We start from the raw sequence: 23,960 nt of genomic DNA, 5'->3' as shown, positions 1-23,960 counted from the left end.
GTTGTCACACATTGATACATGAATCAAACCACTTTTTATATTTAGCATGAAGCCTGGTGCAATATTTTAAACGAGTCGTCCTCAGGCTGTTTACACCACTTCGATAATTGTTTGTGTCCACTTAAGAAATGCATTTTCCTGAAATAGTTTTGTTAATTAAAATGAAGTACTTTCGTTTTGGTTGGTTAATCTTAATTACCGCTTCAACCACAATTTTTCATTGTCCCTCCATACCACGTGGTCTGCTACTTCACTACTGCAGACTGTTTCTATTTTACAGTGGAGTGATTTCTCAAGTAAAACTATGTTCAAACACTAACCGTTTAAAACGAAACGGTTCCGAAACATTGTGTTGACATCGAAAATTTGAAACGTTAAAAAAGAATACGTTACTAAACAAAACGGATCGGAACAGTTACGCTGCACAGTTTTTATCGGAACAGAACTCCTCCGTTTTCTTGATCCGAACCATTCCGAAACTAATACGAACAGTTCGTATCCGTAAAAAAAACCACACCGAAGCGATGTTAAACCTATAATGTCTAAAGGTGATCTAAGTTACGCCGAAAAAAACTTTATTGTGAGAGGGACCAAAATTTTAGCGGGTTCGCTAAATTCTTTTACGATACCTACCAATCTTTCAAGTCTCGAGTGTACTGTAAAACAGAAGAATGTACTGTAAGACAGAAGAGTGTACTGTAAGACAGAAGAATACGCAGTTAAAATTTAAATTGTTCTATGTCACTACTTAGCCACCTTTATAAACCCTTGACCAAGCTATATCCGCCATCTTTGGTCGGAGTTTTCTGAAAGTGGTACCCAAAAAGAAGTCATTGCAGTGTTAAAAATTGACAATTAACGGCGCTACATCACCAAAAGTATTCGAAGAAAAGTAGATCTAACGCTCTCGATACATTTACACCGCTATTGAGTAGTGCTAACATTAGGGTAACACTTTTCAAAAAACTCCGATCAAAGATTTTGCCTTATACCCTTGGTCCAGGGTATATTAAGGTCAGTGTTCTTAACCAGTAATGAATCATTTCACTCCCAGAGCTGCAAATTCCAACATAAATTAGGGTTGTGTAAAACAAACTTATTTTAATCAGAAACATTTTACTTTTTCAAACGGTAGAACAAAGGATTTATATTTAACACGTTTTCAGGAAATTTTATGATGGAGCTTTGTCATAGGTTCCTTCATAAGAAATTTAAGATGGATCTCAATATTATACCTATCGTTGATATTTTTCATTACTTTATAGGTCTTGAAATACACAGCCGGTCATATCAACTATGGTGGTCGTGTAACAGACGATTGGGATCGTAGATGTATAATGACCATCTTGGAGGATTTCTATGCACCAAAAGTGCTGGATGATGGTCACACTTTCTCCGTGTCTGGAATCTATAAACAGATAGTACAAGGTTCAGAACACGAGGTAAAGTACAGGTTGTTTTATTCTTCCCATATTGAAAACTTGTACTATGACCACAGGTCAGATTTAATAAAGGTCGTGTTTTGAAGATATAGCTCACAGACGATGGCAAAACAGCCACGATTTTAGAGCAGGAAAAACATAAGAATATTCCAACCCAGCCTGACCCAAATTTTTCGCTGCTTGTTAATTACAAAGTAAGCGTGTAATAGGCAACATCTATTCTCAACCATTATACTTTATCTTTGCAACACAGGCATATATGGATTACATACGACACCTACCTATCAATGACACACCAGAGATCTTCGGTCTTCACGATAATGCAAACATTACATTTGCACAGAACGAAACTTTTAGTTTGTTAAATGGTATACTGAAACTTCAACCCAAATCATCTTCAGGTTCTGGACGGTCACGTGAAGAAGTGAGTTTGCGCATGCGTGGAAAGAAAATATTTTCTATATTACTTTTGGTTATCTAGTATCTAAAGCTTGTCTCAAAAGTATGTGAACACTTTGGTTTTTGAGCATCCACCTTTTTTCAGCACCCACCTTTTTTCAGCACCCACCTTTTTTCAGCACCCACCTTTTTTCAACTTTTCAAAAATCTTTGTTCCTTTAGATTATTCTCCTTGGAAATATCTTTCCAATGGTGCATAACTTTCTAACATAGCATGAACGTGTGCTGAGGAAAGCTCAAGGAAAGCTCAATAAACATACACATACCACATACTTATGAGACAGAATTTAGATGACTAAATTTAAGAGACATTAGGGTATGATAATGGAAGTCTTTAGGACATTATTAATCAAACAAACATAATCTAGTAACCGTATTCACAATACCATAATACAGCACCTATATTATTAGTTACACGGTCTTCTCGAGGGATACGGTATATATTGGATCAGTGAAAACCGTATTGGTGGCGCGGCTTGCCGAGTTTTTAACTTTATTCATCTTTCATTTATTACTCCACTCTCATAGATCATGGAGGAGACTGCCCGATCCATCTTATCCAAAGTACCAGATCCAATCTCACTGGCAGATGTCTTACAAAAATATCCTGTCATGTATGAGGAGTCGATGAACACTGTACTTGCACAGGAGGTGACGCGATATAATAAATTGCTGACCACCGTGCAAGATACGCTACAGGTTAGTTACAGATACTGTAAAACAGTTCGCCATTTTCGCCTGTTTTTGCTCTATTTTCTCTCTTATTTTCTCTTTTATGAAGAGTATCAATTTTAGATTTTCGCAGTAAAATTTCTTCTCTAAAATATTCAGTTGTTATAATTAAGTCGATTTTTGGACGGCTGTTGAAAAGTTTAGGGTGAAACATCTTTTGACGGGGAAATTTGAGTTACTTCTCCCTGAATCCATCCTCCTCTGAAAAGATATTTGCTGCCAATTCGTATCTCTCTCCCTCCCAACTTTTAACTATTTTCCTATCATGATTTTCACAGGATTTATTGAAAGCATTAAAAGGTTTGGTGGTGATGTCTGAACAACTGGAAATGATGTCCAATAGTCTGTTCAATAATCAAGTACCTGATATGTGGGCTGGAAAGGTAACTAGAACTTTTGAATTCAAGCCTCTGCTCGGAATTTAGTCTGGAGGATTTCTGGCACCTTGTAGGAGTTAATAGTGAGTTTATGTACTTGCACTTTTGGGGATGGTAAAGTGACTGAAGCGATCTGAAATAACCCGCATTTCCGACCCACAATATCGAGAACTGTAAAATTGCTGATTTACTGTCGTCTTAAGTCAGTCAGGATCTGAACAAATTAGATGCTTACCGTCTCCGCCGCAGAAAAACACATATATATAAACTTGGTAATAGTGGGCTTGTGTGTTTTCACTTTTTGAGTGACCCGCAATATCGAGGACGGTAAAAATGCTTATTTACGCTGTCCTCAGTCAATCAGGATCTAGATCAATCAAAAGCTAACCGTCTCCGTCAACAAGAAAATCGTAAACGACGTTCTACTATTTGATACACTCCCTTATTCGATTGAAATCTAATTCCCCTTTAAATCGAATTAGAGAGTGTCAACTGTAGTCTGAAAAATCCCTCTATGATTCTTCTATAAATGGAAAATTGCATTTTGTTCGTTTCCAGGCGTATCCTTCTTTGAAACCTCTTGCATCATGGGTATTAGATTTAATCGAACGTGTTAAATTCATCAATGGATGGATAGATAATGGTATACCACCGGTAAGTTTATGGTCTAATACAGAATACTCTGTACCAGAGAGTAGCTCAAGTAAAATGTAGCGTAGTACGGCAATGAATTCTTGAAATTTCCGTAGATCTCTGGTTTGTTTACAGATAGCATACATATAAAAATGTAGAACATTTTTTTCTTTATCTCCTTTTTAAGGTGTTTTGGATCAGTGGTTTCTTCTTCCCACAAGGTTTTTTGACTGGCACATTGCAAAATTACGCACGTGCTAATGCTATGGCTATCGATACAATCTCTTTTGATTACGAGGTAAGATATTCGGAAGATTTATTACCCAGCTGGCACAGAACGTTATAACAACGTCCATCTGGCGCCCCTAATGTTACTTACTTACTATAACGTTTGTTGAATGTTAAAACAACGTTGTGTGCCAGCTGGGTACAACTTCTCAATCTACTCAATGTCAATGTCAGCCAGCGTATGAAATCGTTCGATCATTTATTCCGATTCATATGATAGCATTTGGTCTAGGCTCTACTAGCTGCTACTAGAATTATAAAATTCGATGGCTTGAAATTGCCAGTGAGCTTTTTATTGGTTATTCAATATTTTCTTAAAGATTTTGTGTTTGTCCTCGTGTTAAATATTCTGGTTCTTTTTAATATTTCCGTTCACATTTCTTTTATATTGCCCAAATCGACCAATCAAAGTGTGTCAATAATCTTTTTTTCAGGTAATGAAAGAACCTGCGAAAAAACTCACATCAAGACCAACATCGGGATGTTACATCAGTGGTTTATACTTAGAAGGTGCTCGATGGGGGTACAGTATTCACGAGTTAGCTGAAAGTAAACCTAAAGAACTGTATACAGAGATGCCAGTGATTTGGTTGAAACCAGCTCAGAATCGTGTCAAACCAAATGACGGGATATACGAGTGTCCAGTATACAAGACTTTGACACGAGCAGGTGAATAATTTTTTTTGAATTACCTTTATCTCATGCTTTAATGGGATAAACTTTCGCGGGGATTAAATTTCACGGATTTCGTGGATTTGAGTGTCATCCGTGAAAATCTGCGAAATTAAGTCCCAATGGAAATTTGGAAGGGCTTCGTCCGCGAAATTTAATCCCCGTGAAAGTTTATCCCATGAAAGTAACAGATCATCCATTCTATGCATACCACGCTCTGCTCTAAAGGGTATGGGGAACTTAACGCTCTGACCAAGTTGTACAGCCAAAACATTCAAAAATGCAAGGATGGGTAATTTTTAGGGAGTAAGTGGGGGTAATAATAGTCTAGAAATTGGATAGAACAATGAGCTATCGAAATTTTATTGTGATCTTCAGCGGGTTATTCTTACATTATGATGAAATGGCCTCAAACATATCCTATAATAATAGTGAGTTGGTTGGGCCGTCATGAATATTTTGGGTTTGTTTCTTCCCATTTTTTGAAACAGATATAGGCGCCTGCAACCTCAAGTTGTTCCAAGATAAGAACAAGAGGGAGAGATAATGTAAATGACGATAAGAAATGTTAGATCATGTTTATGATACGTTTTTTCAAGATGGCGTTCTTAGATAGATAGAGTCGATATTTTACGTGGATAGCCCAGTAATCTAAGACTTTTAGACAGTCTTTTGATTATTTTCACGGGGTCCACGGGCAGCCGGTTCAGCTATCTATGAATTGAGCGGAACATTGGAAGGAGCGGGTGTTCGAACCGCGAATCCCTGGTTTGAGACGCTGTCGCCTTTGACCACTTGGCCATCGCTCCTAAAACGCTCTTCTTTCTCTGGTTTACTTTCATGTTTTATATTCCTTTCTTTCTCAACAAGTTCTCGACAGTTTTACTTTTTACCATCTCTGGTGCTTATTGTGTCTCTTTTTTTCCAGCTGTGAAAAGCCCGATAATCTGTGCCTGACAGAGCAAGTTATTAAAAAAGTAACATTGTATAATCTATAGTCCCAAACTAAAACCCTCTTTAAATGATTTATGAGAATTTTAGTGAAAAAAATTTTTTTAGCAAGGTCAAATACTTCAAATCAGATCTTCTTAAATTCTCTTTATCTCATTCTATCAACTTTTATAGACAGGCACACTGATTTGGCGGGTTTTGGTTATTCTGTCTGGATTCGTGGCAAAAGGTAGAATTGAACTGTATATTGAAGAAATGAACAGTGGGGTAGCAAAGAGGCAGTGTACCCCCCCCCCCCCGCGACAGTTTTATTTTTTGGAGCCTAAAGGGGGACGGCGCCAAAATGGCCCTTAAAACTTACCTCACTTAGACCAATGCCTTTTTAAACCTCGAATAGCTTAGTTTAAACGGGAAAATTCCCATAAGACAATCTTAAGAAAGATTTTCCGTAAGGTCTAAAGTAAGATTTTACGTACGTGTGAAAAAAAGCTTAATAGCCAAAAAAGAAAGTAATCATCAAAAAGATTTTGTGCTTAATCAACTTGCGTAGCTTTTAACTATTCCCAGCAAGGGGGAGCAAAATTCTTAGTTCTTTAATTTGCTTCCCCAGTCTTGCTTTAGACACCATGCTTTTTAACGGTTCCTTCCAGCTAGCCGTCAGTGTCAAAATGCCCCCTAAAAAGCTATTAAACTTGCATTCATTTAGCTGTTGGCTTGATTCGTCTATATTATATTTTCTCAAATTTCGTACGATAAAAGCCGCCAATGCTGTTTCGTCAAGCATAATACTAGCTTCCAATCAATTATCAGTAACTCTCGTAGAAATCGAAGCACGTTCTCACCGCTATCTACAAATGAATAAAAACAAAACTTGCTTTTCATCAAGCAGTTTTAGCATCTCACAGTTAAAAAAAACCTATATTTTTCCGGAAATGTATATTGGTCAGAGATCTTAAGCTAAACAATGAAGAGAGCAATTTCGACGGACTTGTAGTTTATATCCGCTATCAATCAACAGAACAAAGACTTGTTTTCCGCGTGACAAATGCAAGTTTTATTTTAACAGCCAACTGTCAATCATAACTGAAATCGTTTTGACATTTCTTTGAAGCTATTCGTCTCTTTTATTTGAAAGCTGATAGAAACTGTCCTTACCATTTATCTTTCTGTGACGTTTTCATATTCCGACAAACTTTGAATTGTTGGATTACATATTAGAGATGATTGAAGATCTCGTCCGATCGTCGGCTGATCGAAAGTTAAGATATGCATTGCTATAAAGACAAAAAATCGGACGTGAAAAGATAACTATTGGTAGCTACGGGTTGAGGAGTACCTTATGGACACAAATGCCCATATATGTTAGCGGGCATCTACAAATAGTTACGTTATGCTCTTTTTGCCCTCTTCTATTTTTTGTAACCGCTAGATTTTCTTTCAATCCAATAAAAGAATCTTCACAGAAACTCGGCGGTCTTCTATGCGTGACAATATAATACTCTTCTTTTGTTAATTGCTCACCAATTATCTAATACCCAGCAAAAGTTAATTATCTGACCTTCATTCACTCTTAGCGCCTACGCTTGTAAGAAAGATCGACCAGGATATCAGATTTAACATTCTACACTATAATTATACACAGCTAAAACGTCATAATCGATAGGACAATTTCTAAGCCTGGGAAATTCCATAGATTAGAAAAAGAGGAACCTTGTCATTACTATGGGAATAATTTGGCTGACCAGGAATTTTTGAAGACGGCGTCTTTTAAAACTGGAATACAGAATATGAAACTGCAAAGGACTTCATCGGGGTCCAAAGATGTCAAATGTTAGAATGCGTAAATGCAATGACATTTAAATCGTCACCTTAGTCAGTCAGGATCTAGCAAAATAAAAACCTAACCATCCGTCTTTGTCACAGAAAAACTCGCTAATGTTTTGAAATGATAAAAGTTACAGGAATGGTAAAACATCACTAGCCTGGTTAACCAAGCCAGTTTTTACAAGGCTATGATACGGCTGACGGCAATACGGCGCTTTGATGATTTTTATGATGTACAGAATTTTATAAGTTTGCCTTGAAAAACTGATATTCAGTCACAACTTAGTTACCATTAGATTTCCCCAAGTGACTGAATCAATCTGGCTTACATTTCTAGACTAAAACATCACCAGGTAGGTCGGTAGGTGATAGAAAAAGGGATTAAATTTACGTGATTAATAATTTTGGGTTAATTTACTGTTTCATTGTTATTCTTTTCTATAGGTACTTTGTCGACGACTGGACATTCAACCAATTTCGTATTATCCGTTGAACTACCCACATCCAAAAACCAGCCGTATTGGATCAAACAGGGTGTCGCACTCATGTGTGCACTTGATTTCTAATTTTTTTCCTTTCATTTTAATGTAAATTGTGTAAAATATGAATTCTTTATAATGTTTCCAAAGGGATATGAAATGCTCGGAGAAAATCTAAGGAGGTTGGGAAGGCTGGTGGTTTTTTTTGACGAAATGATATCTTAACTATGTATTATTGAATACTTACTTAATGTTATTTCAAAAATTAAAATTTTCATTCTTGATTCTAGACATCTTGAATCAGGAGAAATCATTTCTTTTGATGCGGTTACATCGAAAAAATACTTTTGAAATTTCGGTCACGCGAAATGTCCTCGAAAATCTAAGTCAAAATTAACCTTTCTTTTCCCTTCTTGAATATATATATATTTTTTTGAAATACAGTGTGTCGAAAGATTAATTTGTTTTATAATATATGCTTCCTTTTTTTCTGTAAATCTACATCTATTACGTAGCTGTGTTGCCTCATTTCGTAGCGAATTTTAACTCAATTTCAGCCCCACCAAGATTGCTTCCCAGGCTGTATTCGAGTAAATACAGATCTTCATCGTTGTTCCATATTATATAGCTTGTTATTTAAAATTGATAATATAATATTTTTTTAATTTATTGTAGATATCCGAAAGAATTTTTACCGGTCACGATATTTTCGATTTTATTTTTTGTACTTAGTTCTTGAATGTGATAGAGTTTGGAATGAAATAACTAATTAACCTTCTAAAATAGCATTTTTTCCGCTCCCTTTTCTTACCCAGACTTCTTACAACCAAAATTGTCAAGTTTTGCGAAATGGCTCTATCGCTATATCTGCTCCCCTATATAAAGTGATTCTTTCGGAATTACGGGGCTCTACAAGAATAGCAAAGAATTTGTTAAAATACAATCCTTAGAATATACCTTTTTCGGGCGAAAAGGGCAAGAAAAACTATAGGTTTTTAGAATTCACATTTTTAGAAGACCTTAAAAAAATCTATTGCCTTAATGCATCATCTGCACTTTTTCCATAGCTCAATACTAACTCTGCATAGAAAACATTCTATCCAATCTATCGCTAGCACTGTAGCACAGCATGAGATTTTCAATAGAGAAGTATAGAGAAACATCTTATTCATGCTATGTCAAACATTCCATTAATAAAAATACCACGAAGAAATGACAGCTTGTTGTTATAAAAGATAGATTCCATTTTGAATTTCCACGATCTCTTTCTCGACCGTTATTTCATATAGCTCTTTGCTAGAGCCACTTAACTTTTGTCGAAGCGAGCGCTTTTTTCTTCCCGTGTCTTGCGCCCGCAAAAATTCCTTGGAAGTAACACAGGAACAATTGTTACGATAAGATTGTGAAATTGATATTTCATGTTTGATAAAAGATTTCTAGGCACATTATCGAATTATCAGATTTTAACCGACATAATTCATACGAAATTGTTCTTATTGTTATGCAAAAAAAGCTGAGCACTAACTTGCTAAAAGTAAACATTTATAATTTCAGCGTATCCCCGTTTCCCCTGGTTACATGCCCGAAAGTTACGTCTCAGTGATCATGTATACGATTTCTCTCTTGTAAATGCATTTCTTTGTCAACTTTGTCACAAGATTGTCAATACACGTTTAATCAGAAACGCCATTGATGCTTCGGAGCTTTGCGCCCTCACAAGTTGTGTCGATGGCGTCTTTGTTATCGATTTTGCTTTAGTGCTGACCGGGTGCGCTAATCATACTAAAACTTAGTACGGAGAAAGTATACGTTTTCTATTCATTTTTTGAATATAATACGGTATATCAAGTGGAAATTAATAAAATTCATAACTTTAATTTAGGTCTGAAGCATATTTTTTGACTTTTTTGAATAACTCCGGCCTCAAAACGTTGATATAAATTTCCTACACAAATCAAAACAAAAGTTTGGCTTGTTAGCCAACCCGGATTTTTCTCATGGAAGCCATCTTGAGTAAACACACCCTGTGAACAGAGAATACAAAAATAGTTTTATTATTTTAGTAAATACGTTATTTGAACTATCGGCTTGTCTAATCAACTAGAACCGAGTGTACTTGTTGACAGGCATTTGCGGGTTTGTTATGAGATAGCAGAATTAATGTTTAAGTTTTTCCATAATTCGAACTCTTCATCGTCGAGTTCAGTGCAGAACAGTACTGCTGGTGGTGGAGGGGACTCCAATAATTCAAACATGGGCAGTTTAAGGCAGCTCGAACAAGCATTATTACAAAAGGACAATGAAATTAAAAAGAGGGATTCAAGAATAGCCATATTGGAACAAGAACTGAAGAAGAAGGATGAAACTATTAGAAATTTGAATAGGGAACTTGATAAATATAGATCTGTGTTAAATCCTGGACAAAAAGATGGTGCTGTTGCTGCATCGAAAACTAGACAGAGAATGCAAGGTATCTCAGCTGAACCCCAATCATTGTCAAAGACGCAAGCATTAGCTGCTGCTCCATTGAAAAGGCATTCTAAAAGCTCAAAGTAAGTCCAATATGGCCATAAATTTAAAAGCTGAAATGATCCTTCACTACACGATTCTGCTTGTTTTTGTAATATCTGATATTCAGAATTCTATACATTTATTCATTTGTAGCTTAAACTGCCTGCTATAAATATACTCTCTGAAAGGTAATTTCGGATTTTAAGAGGTTATTTTGTGCAATTTTTGTCACTTTGTGTCTTGATTTTAATTTTGAATACACGTTTTTTTTTTTTTAAGAAACTAGTTTTACCAAGCAGCCTCAATGTTTCTTAAGAAATCGGCCTTTTGAGCCTTAAATGTTTCTTACATGTTTCTAACCTTTTTGACATAATCAGCCTCATTGAAGGCTGAATTGGAAGGTTCTTAAGAAAAACCGAATTAAAATAGTTATTTTCTCATTCTCAGCCTCAGCATGTTTCTTAGATGTTTCTTAGTTTTTAGGCATTCTGAGCCTCATGTTTCTTAAAAGTGTGTTTCTTAAAAAAAAAAAAACGTGTATCTCTATTTTTGCTTGTCCTACAAAATGTCAATTAAGGGATTTCCTTGTTGCGTGTCCAGGGATTCAAACATTACATTTTGAGACTTTATTTTTATACCCCCTGACTGAACAAGATGAGATTCACACAACGTACTTAAACAATTGGGCGATTGCATGGGCATCAGCAGGGTCTTGTATTTTTAATTGAGCCGTCATACGAAATATGTTGCATTCAGGTCCAAAACATCCTGACACTGCCTGAAAAACGAGTCTGGTGTTTGGTAAAAAAATTTGTTGGATTATCTTAAAGATTTGTCAATACAGTAAAGGAAGCATAAAAGTTGATAATTACATCAGGCAGTTTGCAGAAAGACAAAATGGAGGAATCAAAAACCCTGCAATTTCTGTGACTTTCTGAGGCAGGATGTTTTGAAAACAGGTACTGAACTGTGAGATTGGGTAACTTGCATCAGTGGAGGCTAACATGCATAGCCCTCAAACGAATGACCTGTCTGTTCATTAAAATACAAAGTTTAAATCAAAACAAAAATGGTAGAGTAGAGCTGCGAGCAGAGCTACATGTTCATGTTTTGAAATTTTGCTTCTTTGATTGGTCAGTCATTTGACGGCTTTGCAAGTTTCCCTCCACTGATGCAAGTTACCTGACTTCACGGTAGACCATCAGACAACCCAAATGCAACAAATTTTATACTTCATTATATAGTGAAGAATTTCATTAATAGCACTACAAAATGTTATGTTGAAAAATCAGTTGAAATTCACATTTTTTATTCCAAAAAAAAATTGCATCTGTAGAGAAAATGTTAACCTGTCACTAAAATATATATTTTAATCAGTGAAGAGTCATCACACTGTGGGGTTGTGGGGTTCATGAAAACTTTATAACATTGTGTCTCTGATTTAGCATGATGAAATAGCTGAGCCAGGGATCACGATCAAACTGAATCCATCAGAATCCATGATTAAAACTAAACCAAATACAATCAAAATTAAAATTTTAAATGCATTTTTTTTTTTAATCTCAATTGAATGGCATGAAATTCTGTAAAATTTGATTGGAATTACAATATTCACCTTGAAATTTTGCTTGTTTTCCAGCAGGAAAGTTTTACAAAAAGGACGGTATTAATTTGATTTTACCTTTGTATACAGACAGATACGGGAATGTTTGAATATGAATTATTAGAGCAAAAAAATCAATTTTGATATATATTCCTTTTCCAATTTACATTGTTGCTGAAAATCAATTTTCCAAAATATTAATTGCTTCTTTTGCAAGTTTTCAAGAACTTTGCTTTGCAAGTTTTCAAGAACTTTGCTTTTGCCTGTAAAATTAACAAATTATTTAAGCCTTGGAAGATTTTGGAAGAATAATTTTTAATAGCTTTTTTATCAGCTAATAAATGCCTGGGAAGATGTTGTTTGCTTAATTTGTTCAAACAACTGTAAATTTGTTAGCAATGTTATAAATGATATTTTTTTGTGGGAAAGCTTCAAGGAAAACTGAATAATTTTTGCACACTTGATTGAAAAATCATAGATTAGAAAATGATTGTATCTTTATTGAATAACTGAATTGAGAGTTATCATTTGTAATTCTAAAAGTCATGAGAATGGTGTATGAAAATATTCAATATGTTTATTCAGATTTTTTTACAAGAAGTCTTTATTTATTATGTATCATTCTCACAAATGGGGGCTAAAGTTCATAACCTTCTTTAGACTTTTATCTTCCCAATGTTCATTCATTATGCTAAAAAATGAGAAATTCATTTTTTACTATGTCGAAAATATTATCATCCAACTTAATAAGGACAAGGGCACATACTTGAACTATTATAAAGATCAGACACATTTTTTATAAGCAGCTGTTAATAGACCACAGTAAAATATCTCACTCTGAATCCTTCTTTTTTTCTTTCTTGCTTTTTTTGTTTTTAGTCCTTCTCAATAAATCTTTTAACAATGTGTTGGAGAATCCTTCAACCTGAAATTTATTTATTAATCTTTTTTCTTTCAAAATTTCTGCAGCTGCATCCCAAAAACTCTAACAAAATCTACACTATGTTTTAAGATATCATTTCTTTATCTTTCATAACAATCCTCGAATGCTAAACCATGCTATAAATACATGGAAGACCTTGCAACCTTACATTACAATAGATGCAATATTTTCTTATATCAAACTACACACTTTTTTCTGGGATTATTTGAAAAATATTAGTGTCCCTAATATATCCAAACCTGGAAGAGTGACAGAAATATTAGCATGTTTCTTTTGAAAGGTTGTAATAAATTTGAAATGGAGATGTCTCTGTTTTGATTCATTTTGGTGGTTTGTTATTCCATTACAGTCTCGCTTTCTTTCTTTAAAACTTTATCTCACAAAAAACTCCTCTTTATTTTTTTATTTTTTTTAAAAGAAAGTAAACTTCAGTTTTGTACTCCTGATAGGAAAAGAATTGAACTTATAAATATTAAAAGCTGACTATGATAGGGGTTAGCTTCATTGTTTAAAAACGCAATCCCCAAAAAAAATTTTTTGCTTATTTTTGATGATTTTATGCTACATGCAATCTTTTAAAAAATTGTAAAAAGAAAATGATGAATATTGCCTGAGTCTGATATCAAACTGATTTTTCTTCAGTTCACAGGACATTTCTTTCTCCTTTGAAACCTTCATTTTTGTTATAGGGTAATTAAAGTAATCATGGATTATTAAATCTAACTGAATCAAAGCAATAATTTTCCCAAAATAGTTTCAACATACTCAACGTAATTAACAACTTAGACTGTACAACTGCTTTAAAACAACATTTTGTCAAATCAATCAATAAATTTATAATCCCTAGAAATTTCACATATTACAGTTTTTTCAGGTTTCTGTTCTTCCCATGTGAACTAACAATGATATAAACATATTGTTTATAGGGCTAAGGAGGTTATTCGGGCTGCAATCAAAGACAATGACTTCCTCAAGAATCTGGAATCTCAGCAAGTGTCTGAACTTGTGGAAGTTATGTACCAAAAAGAATTCAAAAAAGGAGAATATATTATTCGTGAGGGTGAACCTGGATCCCATCTTTATGTTATTGAAGGTAACCAAAGCGCTTGATTTATAGCTTATTAATTTGACCTTTGAATTAAATTTTGATTTTGGAAAACATAAGAAACATTACCCAATCCAAAGCAACTATTTGAAACTATTTTGTCCAACTGATTTAAAGCCTTCAGAGATTGAAGGAGAATTTTCCAGGTTTGTGAGTTCACTTAAGACCTGAGCAACATTTAGTAACTTTGGTTATGCATATTTTCAGATGGTCAATGTGAAGTGACGAAAGACGGCAAGCAACTTGGAACTATGGGAGCTAAGAAGGCATTTGGTGAACTGGCTATTTTATACAACTGCACAAGAACAGCAACTGTTAGAGGTAAGCTGAATTGACCTTAATTGAAACAAAGTTTGTGACTGGAAATTTCAATATTGCTCATCTTGGGTGCAAAGTTCTTCTTTCTATTTGAAAGGAACATCGTGACTGGAAATTACAAGGCAGCTATATTTTAATGTTCATCTTGCTTGCATTTTTTTCTTGTGTAAAGAATATTTAAAATGATTTTTTTAAACAAAAATTTTAGCAACCAGCACTGGAAAACTATGGAGTATTGACCGACAGAACTTTCAAACGATTATGATGAACACTGGTATCAAACGACAACAAGAACACATGGACTTTCTACTCAGCGTTCCTGTTCTTAAAGACATTCCAGAAGATTCTCTTTCCAAGATTGCAGATGTTTTGGAAGAGGTTAGTTTCAAGTTTTTTGATGCTTATTTTTGTGACTGATTGCTTTATTGCTGTTGTTTTTTCCCAACCATTTTGGCAGATGATTAAAACAATAAAATTGCATCACTTTTTCATCATGTGTAAGTAGCTTTATTCATTCTCAAGTATGTTTGGTTTGAAGAACAGTTTTTCACAGTTTTTCTATATTTGTCTCCTTCATTCCTTTTTAGACTTTTTATGAAGAGGGAGAATACATTATCAGGCAAGGAGCTCGTGGTGATACCTTCTTTATACTAAAGAAAGGCACTGTAAGTATAATTTATTCTTTATTTTCATATTGAATGGTGACCTAAACATTTATCTAACAAATTTTTTTTCATTAACTTTGTTTTTGTTTGGATTTTTTTTTTCATGAACAACCACTCTAGATCCCATTCTAAATATTTGCATATGTTTTAAAAACCTTTGCCATAGTGTAGCTTTTGTAGAAAATTATGAACTTTCATATTGACATAAGAATTTTTGCACAAAAACTTTGATGATGTAGAAATAGAAATTCTACTGAACTGTTACATGGTGCTTTTTTCACTGTTCTCTAGCTGTGGAATTATCTATCAAAACTGTATGAGCTTATAAAAAGTGAATTATAAATTAGTAACATGCAAAACTTAGAAAAAAAAGAATTAGCACAGCCCCTCCACCAGACTTTTAAGAAGTAGGGAATGATATTTATTGACAAAATTATTCTGTAAGATTGTTGAAGCTCTTCCAAAGAAACTTGATATGATTTCAAAATAAAAAGGGATATTTTATTTTAAAGAAAATAAGAAATGTAAACACAATCTTTTTTTTTCTCTAACTTTCAAATCATAAAGAAAGATGTAAATTTCATTAATCTATCTTATTCTAATTTTTAAGGAGAAAGGCTCCCAAAATTCCCCTTTTTGAAAAAGAAAGAAGACAAAACTGAGAATAAATACTCAAATTGTAATCTAGTTATCACTTTTGAGAAGCTAGTGCTACAAGTTTTTAATCAAATTTCATGTTAAAAAATTAAAATGAAGTTACTTCTTCTTGCAAAAAAGAAAACTTGTTACATTTTTTAAGCATCTTTTCCCCCAAATAATTGCAAAGTTGTTTTTGTCCCATAAAGACCAAATTTTGAACCTTATTTTTAAACCTTGATAATCAAGAAACCTTTAAAATTATGGAACAATGAAGAGTCCCATTCATTTCCCATTTTTAACTTTTACATTCTAAAACTTTAAGACAATTTCAATTTCTAAATGTCTGACAATTAAGTCTAAATTGTCTGAACAAAAATTCATTCAAACCACTTTTCTTGAAAGCTTAGTGTTTTTCATATCATAAGTTTTTATGACTTCTTTCGAAAGCTCAAATTTCATAAAAAGGATCAACCAAATTTCCAATATATTTCAAAGCACAAAACTTGTAAGAGTCAATATATGCCCTCATATTATTACTGTAGCCTATATATTTTTATGCATGATTTCTCAAATTTACAATGAATTTATTATCATAGGTTGATGTTACACAAAGAGCTTCAGTCCATAGTGATCCACAATTTGTACGTTCCCTTGGAAAAGGTGCTTATTTCGGAGAAAAGGCTTTACTAGGTGAAGATTTAAGAACTGCAAATGTCATTGCTGGTAAAGGAGGATGTACTTGTTTGGTTGTTGACCGAGAAGGATTCTCTATGTTTATTGAGAGTGACATCAAGAAAGATGACGATAAATATAGTGACCAACCCAAGAAACTCTCTACAGGACCTAAATCACCGACTGCGTAAGGCTTTACAATCTAGATTTAAAATTGTATATTGATCTATATCTTATCTTATATTAACATTAAAGAGACTCAACACTTCAATCAATACAGTTTGACCACTTGTACATTCCAAGTAAAATTTGGATTGACTGAGGTGTAGAAAGGTCTACTTGGGTCACTATCAGATATTAGTCTTGTTGATTTCAAAATTTTTTACTAAACAGAATTGCCAAGGAAGCTGATGAGTTTGCTGATGTCAAACTTACAGACCTCAATGTCATTGCAACGCTTGGTGTTGGAGGTTTTGGTCGTGTTGAATTGGTAAGAGACCTTGAACTATTTGTATACCTAAGTCATAACATGTTCAACTTGGTCTGATTTTGCTCATAAACCTGCAGTAAAGACCTATTTTTCAGGATCTTTATCACCTTTGAATCGTTGCAGAAAATGTAAAAGGGCCTGTGAGAAAAGATATGAATATTTCAAGATAAACCATGTTGCAAAGATTACCTGTCCTATCCTAGCAACGACCATTTACACCGAGTGAAAAGTTTGTAAACGCTTGACTTGGTTAAGAAATCGCAAGAAAATACTCTTCATCATCTCTACTAAACCTTTACAAAACTCTTCATTTGAAGGTGCAATTCAGCAAAGACAACAAACGAACGTTTGCTTTGAAACAACTGAAGAAAAAACACATTGTGGAGACTAGGCAGCAAGACCACATCATGTCTGAAAAGAAGATCATGTACGAATCACATTGCCAGTTCATCGTCAGGTTAGTTAAAGGCTTTTTTCACAATATTTTGACCTATGATATGGTTTGGTACTTAGTATATCCTCTAATTAATCTTTCCAACAAAAAGGTTGAACAAGTTAAAAGATCCTTAATTAATGGTCAAATATCCAAGATTTAAGTTGCAAGAATTTACTCTAATTTTTCCAAGCAACATAATTGTTTAGTGCAAAATGAAAAGAAATGGCATTTTTTTCAAATTACAAATTCGTACCTCCCCCATTTTAAGGAGATGTTAATCTCCTTTGATCTTTGATCTTGATTTAGTACAGAGTGGATTATAGTCCATTTGTATGTACATTTGAATGCAATTAACGTCATGCGTATTTTTGGTTCTAATGAATGAAAATCACATTTGTTGATAAGGACTTGTTCGAATTCTAGCTCAAAGAACCGTAGAAGGAGGACCTCCTTGAGGGAATCCCTAGTCTTTATGAAAACACTTTACCTTGCTATAAATGAAGCTCGCTTTTAACAAAATGTAAAATTTCCGGAATATCTTGTAAAAGTTTGCAACTTTTGCTCTTTTAAACCTCAAATTTCTCTTTGTTTAGATTTGGTTGTAGATAATGTAGAGAAGTTTTTTTTGCAATAAAGCGTGGCCATGATAATATCTTGTTTACTTACTGATTTCCTGCAAGGTGATATCCTGACCTGTCATTTCATAATTCTTGTTTGCTTAGTCATCACCTTTTCATGTTTTTTTTTTCTGCCGGTTTGTTTAGATTATACAAAACGTTCAAGGATAGGAAGTATTTATACATGTTGTTGGAAGTCTGCTTAGGTGGAGAACTGTGGACAATTCTAAGGGATAGGTATGGCTTATTTCTTTATCCCTTTTGAATTATATAGGTTTTTCATCTGCAAAAATCTGCTATTATGCAGTAAAACGTATGGATTTTCAGATGCGATTGCTCAATCGAATATTCTATTCCATATTGTACACCTTACGTTGCATAATCTTTCCTGTCTTTCATCTCAAAAAAAATGTTTCGAATGACAAATCTACCTTAATATCATCCTTAAATTTGAATCCTCTTTGTCGTAAAATTCTGCTTTTTGACGTTTCTTTCAACAAGATTCGCGCATTTGTGTTAACCGGGGATAATGGGCTTGAAAAACATTTCTCGTATTCCTTTATTGTTACAGGGGATCCTTCGACGACAACACAACAAGATTCAATGTAGCATGCGTTATTGAAGCATTCTCTTATCTTCACTCTAAAGGCATCGTTTACAGAGATTTGAAAGTAAGAATTTTCTTACCGTTATTGTGATAATGTTTTTGATCGAATTTTAGTTGTGGAAAGCCTGTTAAAAATATGGTTTCTCGTGGTGCTTTTGTACTTGAAACATCTTCTTACATGAATGGTCAAGAATACATACAAGTCGTGTTGTTCGCTTGCCTGATATAATGTCATGTATCTATTTTTATAACCACGCCACCTTCCTATTTTCTAGCCTGAAAATCTGCTATTAGACGAGAAGGGTTATTGTAAATTGGTTGATTTCGGTTTCGCCAAGAAGATTGGATTTGGCCGTAAAACATGGACCTTCTGTGGTACACCTGAATACGTCGCGCCTGAAATTATTTTGAACAAGGTATGCAAGGTTGCTTTTTGAAATCCCAGAGAAAACGTGATAAATATTTTTTGTCGGAGAAAAACGTTCATCTTCAAATCGAGCTGTCTTTGCCTTTGGTAATTAAAGGGAGACTCACTCTACTTAGTTCCTTTCAAAGTTTATAGGCTTGCAGTCGAATTTTAGAGCAGTTACTCTCTGAAAATCCAATCTTCAATATTTTACAAACTTCAATCTTATTGTCATCTTTTTTGAGTCCTGATGCGTTATCTTTCTAACATTTTTTAACAATCCTACTTTCAGGGTCATGATTTTGCAGCAGATTATTGGTCGTTAGGTATTTTGATGTACGAATTGCTCACAGGTAGCCCTCCGTTCTCCGGTTCAGACCCAATGAAAACGTATAATATCATCCTGAAGGGTATTGACATGATCGAGTTCCCAAGAAAGATCACGCGCAATGCTCACAACCTCATCAAGAAACTCTGCAAGTAAGTGATACCTTGTTTATTGTTGCAACTGTTTTTGGCAGATGAGATAGAGTTTAAGATACTTTAATCAATATAATTGGTCATTTAAAGTAATGAAAATGACGCGTTCTTTTAGAAAAAATAACAATTGTTTTATTATTGGTTAACGACCAACCAAATCAAATAAGAGCTTGTAAAAACTCAATCTCGTCCCGTTTTTGGTCTGTATACTTAAAAAATTGAAGAATACGTGCCGGTAACAACCATGAAATTTCTTGGAATTGATCCAGATTCACCTAAGGTGGCTACAACGCTGTATTTAGTGGGGACAAATGGTCAATGTAAGAAATTCTCCGCCGACACTCGCATTTAGATAAATGACTCTGTATGTTATTGGCTTTATCCGTTGAGATAATTGACTGAAGAGGATTTGATTCCATCTTTCTTTTAAGAGTGTCTCGTTCGACCCCTTTTTTTATTATAAGTCTTTCCCTTGTGATTTGTTTGTAGTGAATTGATCTCCTCCCATACGATTTAATCGAGACAGGGGGTCAATAATTTAATTGTTTTATATTGGGGAAACAGTATTGAGGAACTAATTAGATTTCGACATAACACCGTGTTAACAATTTAGACCGTATATGAGCTATGTGGAATTTTTCAGAACCCCTGCTTAGCGTTATGGCCGTTTGACATAGCTATGAAAATTCATGGGCCTGTGAGACAGTACGACATTCATTCTTTCTAGTACCAAAAATTCAGATTACTCATTTTAAAAAACCTCTTTTCCATTTCCACTTGACAGAGATAATCCATCTGAGAGGTTAGGGTACCAAAAGAATGGTCTGAAAGACATACAAAAACACAAGTAAGTTTATTATAATCTCATTTCGTGAACTAGATAAAGGAAAGAAATTTTCCACTCTCTGTTCATGCTGTTTCGAACCATTTTCAGTCAAGCTGGTTCAGCTCGTTTAGTTCCATTGGTACCTACTGTCAATTTTTGAAATGAGATTTTTCAATGGTTTCTCAAGGGTTTAAATTTTAATCAATATATAATAGCTTTCCAAAGATTTTTTTTTAATTCGAAATACTTTTTTCCCTTCTACTGTGAAACAATATGATAGATTTTTTCTGGAGAGCTTAATTTCGACAATGCTCCTGAATCCCTATAACTCATTGAACATTACACACAACCAGTCTAAAACCCCCTCAGATGACATACCTATGAAAGCGTCTCTGTTTTAAGTGATCTGTCTCAACAACTATCTAGATAATTGTTTATTTTCTTTAAGCAGATTTGAAAGATTAGAAAGGAAAAAGTCTTCATTGTAAAGACCATAATATTCTTATAATAACAAAGTAATTTTTTCTCTCCTCACTTTAGATGGTTCGATGGGTTCAATTGGGACGGCCTACGCAATCGTAAACTACAACCTCCCATCATACCTAAGGTACTTTAGTCAATATCTACTTTGTATAAGCTGACAATTTTGTTTTACTATTTCGAGTACTTTTTGAAAGTTTCAGCATACAGTTTAATACTGTAGTTCACTTTTTGAGTAGAACCATCATATATGTTGTAATATACTAACATATATGACCAACTTTGACATGAACATGAAAAAAAAATAACTTATACAAATTGGGTCAAGACACATGATACTAACCCTCGGAGTGACACGCCAATTTTGTAAAGATGTTTAAAGACAATATATAGTCAATTCTGTTGTATGTTTTGGAACTTCCAATTCTAAAAGTTTGCTCAACATAAATTGCCTGCCCGGGAAACTTTCTCTTATTTTAGTACCTGATTAGTTCAAAGCAAGCTTCCTGTCATCCATATTTTCAGGACATGGAACTGATGAAAATTTTCAATTATGGCTCTATGAGAGCGTTTTAACTTTTATGAAGTATTTTTTCGTAATCACTTCACCAATACTAAGTTTATTAGGAAAGCTTGAAAAATACCTGGAGAATCCCATTAAAATTTTGCGAAAATTTCGAAAATTCCGCAAAAATTTGTCCCGCTTCCTTAAGGAAGCTTTAGTCAATGAAGAAGGAGTGGGTTAAATAATTTTCCCTTTTGTTTCTCGCGCAGATCAAATCGAACACTGATGCATCGAACTTTGATGACTATCCCAAAGATGACGAGATACCTCCAGATGATCACACTGGATGGGATAAAGATTTCTAAATTGATTGTTATGGCAAGATTTGTAAGCTCCTTTGCTTTTTGTAAGCTTCTTTGTTTTGAAGTTTATCAAGAAGATAACTTTTTCTACTAACTAATCTGACGTATTTTCAAGAATCCCGTCAAGAACTTTCCCTCTTTTCCACACGTTGACGTTGGCGCAGTTGTTGCATTCACTTACTGCAGTTTTGTTCGGGTGTTTTTCAAGTTGCCAAAAATATTACTTGCTTTTATCACAATAATGAAAATTTCTATTTAAAACGAATCTACTTTAAAAAGTATCTTGTATTATATCGTTAAAGGTTGATTCTTTCAAACTGTAAAAATCAAATAGAGCAGCGAGTGACCTTTCTGTCCAGGTTTTTTCTCATTTAACCAGAACCACACTTGGGATCACAGTTTGAAGTATATTTATTATAATTGTCACACATTTCTCTATTTTTCACTTTTTCTACTTTTTCTACTTTTTAGGGTCAAAATTTTAACGGTCCTCGATGAATTATGATAGTGTTCCAGGAAGCGAACAGCAAATGGCACACAAATTGAAATATTGACGAAAACTGCGTAACAAAAGATTGGAGAATGGTTCGGAACGTTCTGAAGGACCACACCTCCTTCTCATTGGAGGGAGGCTAGTTCCCAGGACGACGATAAAACGAAATCGGTCGGATGATGACAGGTGGTTATGACAACAGGGTCGATGAGAAATTACCCTCTACCCTGTCAGAAGACAGGGTTTATTATGCATGAAGAGAATAGCCTGCGCACCAAACAATTATTATCATATTAACTTTTTATTTTGAATTCGCTACAACTAAAGAATGAGTGGTTGGTTGATTTGAAATAATTTTTTAGCAAGCAACACCTCTTTTTTTGAAAAGATATAGTCAGTCCACTCTTTTTGAGTTCATTTTTGGGTTGTTATAAACAAACGAATGAATTCAAAAAGAAAATCATTTTTATGTAGGAGTTATAAATTTTATTGCACTTTCACCTCATATCACGTTTATTTCCAAAAGGAAATTTTTTTTGAAACAATATTTCTATCTCGTGTTCCCTTAAAAATTAACTTTGTGGTATTTTTATCGCAAATTCCCCTTTGAAAGTTTTTATATAATATTTATTTGTTATTTTTTCGGAAGAAACAGTCGAAATAAAATCAACTAAACTACAATTTTTAGTCTCGAATAGGCTGGCTGCCAGATACAATACTAGTCTTATTTTTTAATTTTATATTATTTTTTTGCACCATCACACTAACTAAAAATTATATTGGATTTTTAAAAATGCCCAAATACTAAGAAATTTCTGGAACGGTTTTGAAAATACCATTTTATTCTTTGATTTTGTTTATTTTCTGTATGTGTTTTCTTTGTTATTAATTCGATTTTTTTAATATAGTTTTGTATTTTCTTTTTGATTCTTTTCTCTTTTTTTGTTTTCTTATTATGTTTTTTTTTAAATTAATTATATCTATTTTCTCATTATAAGTTCTGAATGCCAAATAGACCTTTAATTGTGGAATATGATTTTTTAACTAGCGGTTGCTTTTTGGATGTGAGTATAAAGTGCTCCCCATTATTCTTTAGGATATAGGTCATTATTTATTACATCACAAAATTTTATTAGATGCTGAAATTTTAATTTTTTTTGTTGCTTTACCATTAAGTTTTAAAGTTAAATTTCTCTGACTCTTAAAGTATTTCGCAGGAAAGAAAGACTAAATTACATTTTTCACGAGATAAATCTGTTTAGATTCAAACTTGCATCAAGTGAAAATGCGCATCTTTGTTCCACTCCGGAGGGCTTTTCGAGACTACAATCGGACTTTGAAAAAAGCAATTCACCTTTGCCCAAATCTACCATTTTTCTGCTCTGTTTAAAGATCCTTAACTTAACATTTCATAAAAGTCTGATTCAGGCTATCAAGTTCATGACTTTTTTGGGGCACGAAATGATTTAGTTGCGTGCAATCGTTACGGTGGCCTTTTAGTTCTTTATAATGTTTTAGTATATTATGAAATTTATGTATGATAATATGTTCTTAAGCAGCGCATGTAAATATACTTGCATACGACTTCATTGAAATTGTTTTCATATTTTATCCATTTGGAGTCCATCAAACCAAAGTCTGTTCTAAAGAACGTGTGTAAAAATTAGTGCAGATCAATAATCAATTACCCTTGATCAACGGTAATAGCCTAAGCCGAGAAAATATAGGAACTGCCAATGTTTTAATGTCGCTGTGTTTAGCGACCGTAGTGCAGCGGTAGAGCATCCGGCTACGGTTCGCAAGGTTGTGGGTTCAACCCCTAGCCGGGTCATACCAAAGATTCTACCATGGAGATAGAGTGGCGCCTTCCCCTACCTTCAGGTAGATAGCTATCGAAAGAGGAGCCTTCGGGTCGCCTCCGACTGCGGTCACAGACTTAATGTTG

General features: G+C 34.1%; 2 protein-coding genes across 4 annotated transcripts in view; both read left to right on the top strand.

The window, feature by feature from the left end:
- Nucleotides 1-8,634, top strand: part of LOC136814780 (dynein axonemal heavy chain 1-like) — a 120,376-nt gene extending 111,742 nt beyond the window's left edge. For both annotated transcript variants that reach the window (XM_067071204.1, XM_067071203.1), the window contains 8 exons: nucleotides 1,266-1,442; nucleotides 1,696-1,866; nucleotides 2,430-2,600; nucleotides 2,912-3,016; nucleotides 3,569-3,664; nucleotides 3,831-3,941; nucleotides 4,366-4,600; nucleotides 7,823-8,634. In XM_067071204.1, the coding sequence (XP_066927305.1) occupies nucleotides 1,266-1,442; nucleotides 1,696-1,866; nucleotides 2,430-2,600; nucleotides 2,912-3,016; nucleotides 3,569-3,664; nucleotides 3,831-3,941; nucleotides 4,366-4,600; nucleotides 7,823-7,944 (1,188 nt within the window). In that variant the 3' untranslated portion in view covers nucleotides 7,945-8,634. The remainder of the gene's footprint in view (nucleotides 1-1,265; nucleotides 1,443-1,695; nucleotides 1,867-2,429; nucleotides 2,601-2,911; nucleotides 3,017-3,568; nucleotides 3,665-3,830; nucleotides 3,942-4,365; nucleotides 4,601-7,822) is intronic.
- A 1,298-nt stretch (nucleotides 8,635-9,932) lies between these two features.
- On the top strand, nucleotides 9,933-23,604 carry LOC136814778 (cGMP-dependent protein kinase 1-like). Of its 2 annotated transcripts, none has more exons than XM_067071200.1 (16): nucleotides 9,933-10,409; nucleotides 13,841-14,007; nucleotides 14,227-14,340; nucleotides 14,546-14,715; nucleotides 14,925-15,002; nucleotides 16,238-16,500; nucleotides 16,707-16,803; nucleotides 17,121-17,260; nucleotides 18,004-18,093; nucleotides 18,428-18,527; nucleotides 18,739-18,879; nucleotides 19,162-19,349; nucleotides 20,134-20,196; nucleotides 20,716-20,782; nucleotides 21,430-21,547; nucleotides 21,994-23,604. In XM_067071200.1, the coding sequence occupies exons 1-15, from the start codon at nucleotides 10,018-10,020 to the stop codon at nucleotides 21,523-21,525; spliced, it is 2,166 nt and encodes a 721-aa protein (XP_066927301.1). In that variant the 5' UTR covers nucleotides 9,933-10,017; the 3' UTR covers nucleotides 21,526-21,547; nucleotides 21,994-23,604. The 2 variants fall into 2 exon arrangements, with proteins under 2 accessions (XP_066927301.1, XP_066927302.1); XM_067071201.1 differs by having other exon boundaries at nucleotides 21,430-21,566; nucleotides 21,994-22,127.
- The last annotated feature ends 356 nt before the right edge of the window (nucleotides 23,605-23,960 follow it).

Source organism: Clytia hemisphaerica, unplaced genomic scaffold (assembly GCF_902728285.1).
Source record: "Clytia hemisphaerica strain Z4C2 unplaced genomic scaffold, Clytia hemisphaerica genome assembly, whole genome shotgun sequence".
NCBI classification, from domain to species: Eukaryota; Metazoa; Cnidaria; class Hydrozoa; order Leptothecata; family Clytiidae; genus Clytia; species Clytia hemisphaerica.
This window is presented reverse-complemented; position numbering and strand designations above follow the sequence as displayed.

Bases quoted from the DNA above. Each gene is read 5' to 3' on its own strand.
- LOC136814778 (XM_067071200.1), top strand. From the start codon at position 10,018: ATGTTTAAGTTTTTCCATAATTCGAACTCTTCATCGTCGAGTTCAGTG. The intron at 20,197-20,715 runs GTAAGTTTATTA...TCCTCACTTTAG, and splicing joins AAAGACATACAAAAACACAA to ATGGTTCGATGGGTTCAATT. The intron at 20,783-21,429 runs GTACTTTAGTCA...TTTCTCGCGCAG, and splicing joins AACCTCCCATCATACCTAAG to ATCAAATCGAACACTGATGC.